At 54.3% G+C, this 1,685-nt stretch overlaps 1 protein-coding gene across 1 annotated transcript; it reads left to right on the top strand.

Annotated features, from left to right (window-relative positions):
- Window positions 1-266: 266 nt before the first annotated feature.
- On the top strand, window positions 267-994 carry LOC122703093 (SREBP regulating gene protein-like). The gene is made up of 2 exons (XM_043917182.1): window positions 267-444; window positions 509-994. The coding sequence occupies exons 1-2, from the start codon at window positions 358-360 to the stop codon at window positions 992-994; spliced, it is 573 nt and encodes a 190-aa protein (XP_043773117.1). The 5' UTR covers window positions 267-357.
- Window positions 995-1,685: the final 691 nt, after the last annotated feature.

Below are 1,685 nucleotides of genomic sequence, written 5' to 3' on the forward strand. Positions count from 1 at the left end.
GAGTAGCAGTGGCAGAGACCCCAGGCAGATTGGGGAGACTCTGTTGGTGGAGCCCACGCTAGAAAACCTAGCAGAGCCAGCCCCACCGCAGGCTGAGGCCAGCGGGGCAGAGGCCGGCCTGGAGTTGGACAAGTGAGATGTAAGCTCCCCCGGAAGGTCGGTAACCCTCAGAGAGAGGGGAAAGGGAACTCCAGAATCACAGTCATGAAGCTGTCAGGGATGGAGGGTCTTTAAGAATTACTTTCGGGGGCGGGGTCACGTGGGGAGGTGAGAGGTGGCTGACGGGAGCTGGCTGGGCTGAGGGCCGCCGGGCCGGCGCCCGCCGCGAGCCATGGGGCTGCCGGCCGCGTAGGGGCCATGCCGCCGGGGCCCCACGCCTGCCCCGCTCCGCGCCGGGATGGTGAACCTGGCGGCTATGGTATGGCGCCGGCTTTTGCGGAAGAGGTGGGTGCTCGCCCTGGTCTTCGGGCTCTCGCTGGTCTACTTCCTCACCAGCACCTTCAAGCAGGAGGAGAGGGCAGTGAGAGATCGGAATCTCCTCCAGGTCCAAGACCACGATCAACCCATCCCGTGGAAAGTACAGTTTAATTTGGGCAATAGTAGTCGGCCTAGCAACCAGTGCCGGAACTCCATTCAGGGGAAACACCTCATCACAGACGAACTGGGTTACGTCTGTGAGAGGAGAGACCTGCTGGTGAATGGCTGCTGCAACGTCAACGCCCCTGGCACGAAGCAGCACTGCTGTGACGGCTGCCTGCCCAACGGCTGCTGTAGCGCCTACGAGTACTGTGTCTCCTGCTGCCTCCAGCCCAGCAAGCAACTCCTCCTGGAGCGCTTCCTCAACCGGGCAGCTGTGGCATTCCAGAACCTCTTCATGGCAGTCGAAGATCACTTTGAATTGTATTTGGCTAAATGCAGGACCTCATCCCAGGTTATAGATGCCAGTTGCAGAGCCCCGGAAGGCGCACACAGGCCCAGCCTAGGTACGTTGTGATCGCAGCGACCGTCTTCCAATCATTTCTGGTATTAAAGGCCTCTTATTTAATCTCAACAACAACAAAAAAAAGAATTACTTTCTTCAGTGTCCCCATTTTAAGCAAGGGGATTCTGGGGTGTGGAGAGGGAAAGGGACTTATCCCAGGCCATGTGGTCAGGGCAAGACAGTGTTCCTTCTGAAGCAACGTCTTTAAACACAGTTTTGTTTTGTTTTTTAAATTTTCTAATATATGGACCATTTTAAAAGTCTTTATTGAATGTGTTATACAACATTGCTTGTTTCATGTTTTTTGGTTTTTTTGGCTGCGAGGCACATAGGATCTTAGCTCCCTGACCAGGGATGGAACCCATGCCTCCTGCATTGGAAGGCAGAGTCTTAACCACTGGACCACCAGGGAAGTCCTCAAGACAGCTGATGGAGTCTTAACTGTTTATTCACTCAGAAGTCCTGTCCTTGAGGAACTGTTCCCCTCCTGTTCTGATATGCTCAGCTGGAGCTTCCTTGAAGCCTTTTGAATGAAGCTTATCTTTGCCACCAACTGTCTTGAGCTTATCTCGGGGTGGTCATGTGACCGAACGATGGGCTACTTGAAGTGGACGTTAAGGTTGAAGCAGGAGTTCACCACTCGGAGGAGAAAGGACATTCTCAGCAGAGATTGTACCAAGATGCCCAAGATGCTCAGATGTGG

Source organism: Cervus elaphus, chromosome 11, assembly GCF_910594005.1.
Source record: "Cervus elaphus chromosome 11, mCerEla1.1, whole genome shotgun sequence".
NCBI lineage: Eukaryota > Metazoa > Chordata > Mammalia > Artiodactyla > Cervidae > Cervus > Cervus elaphus.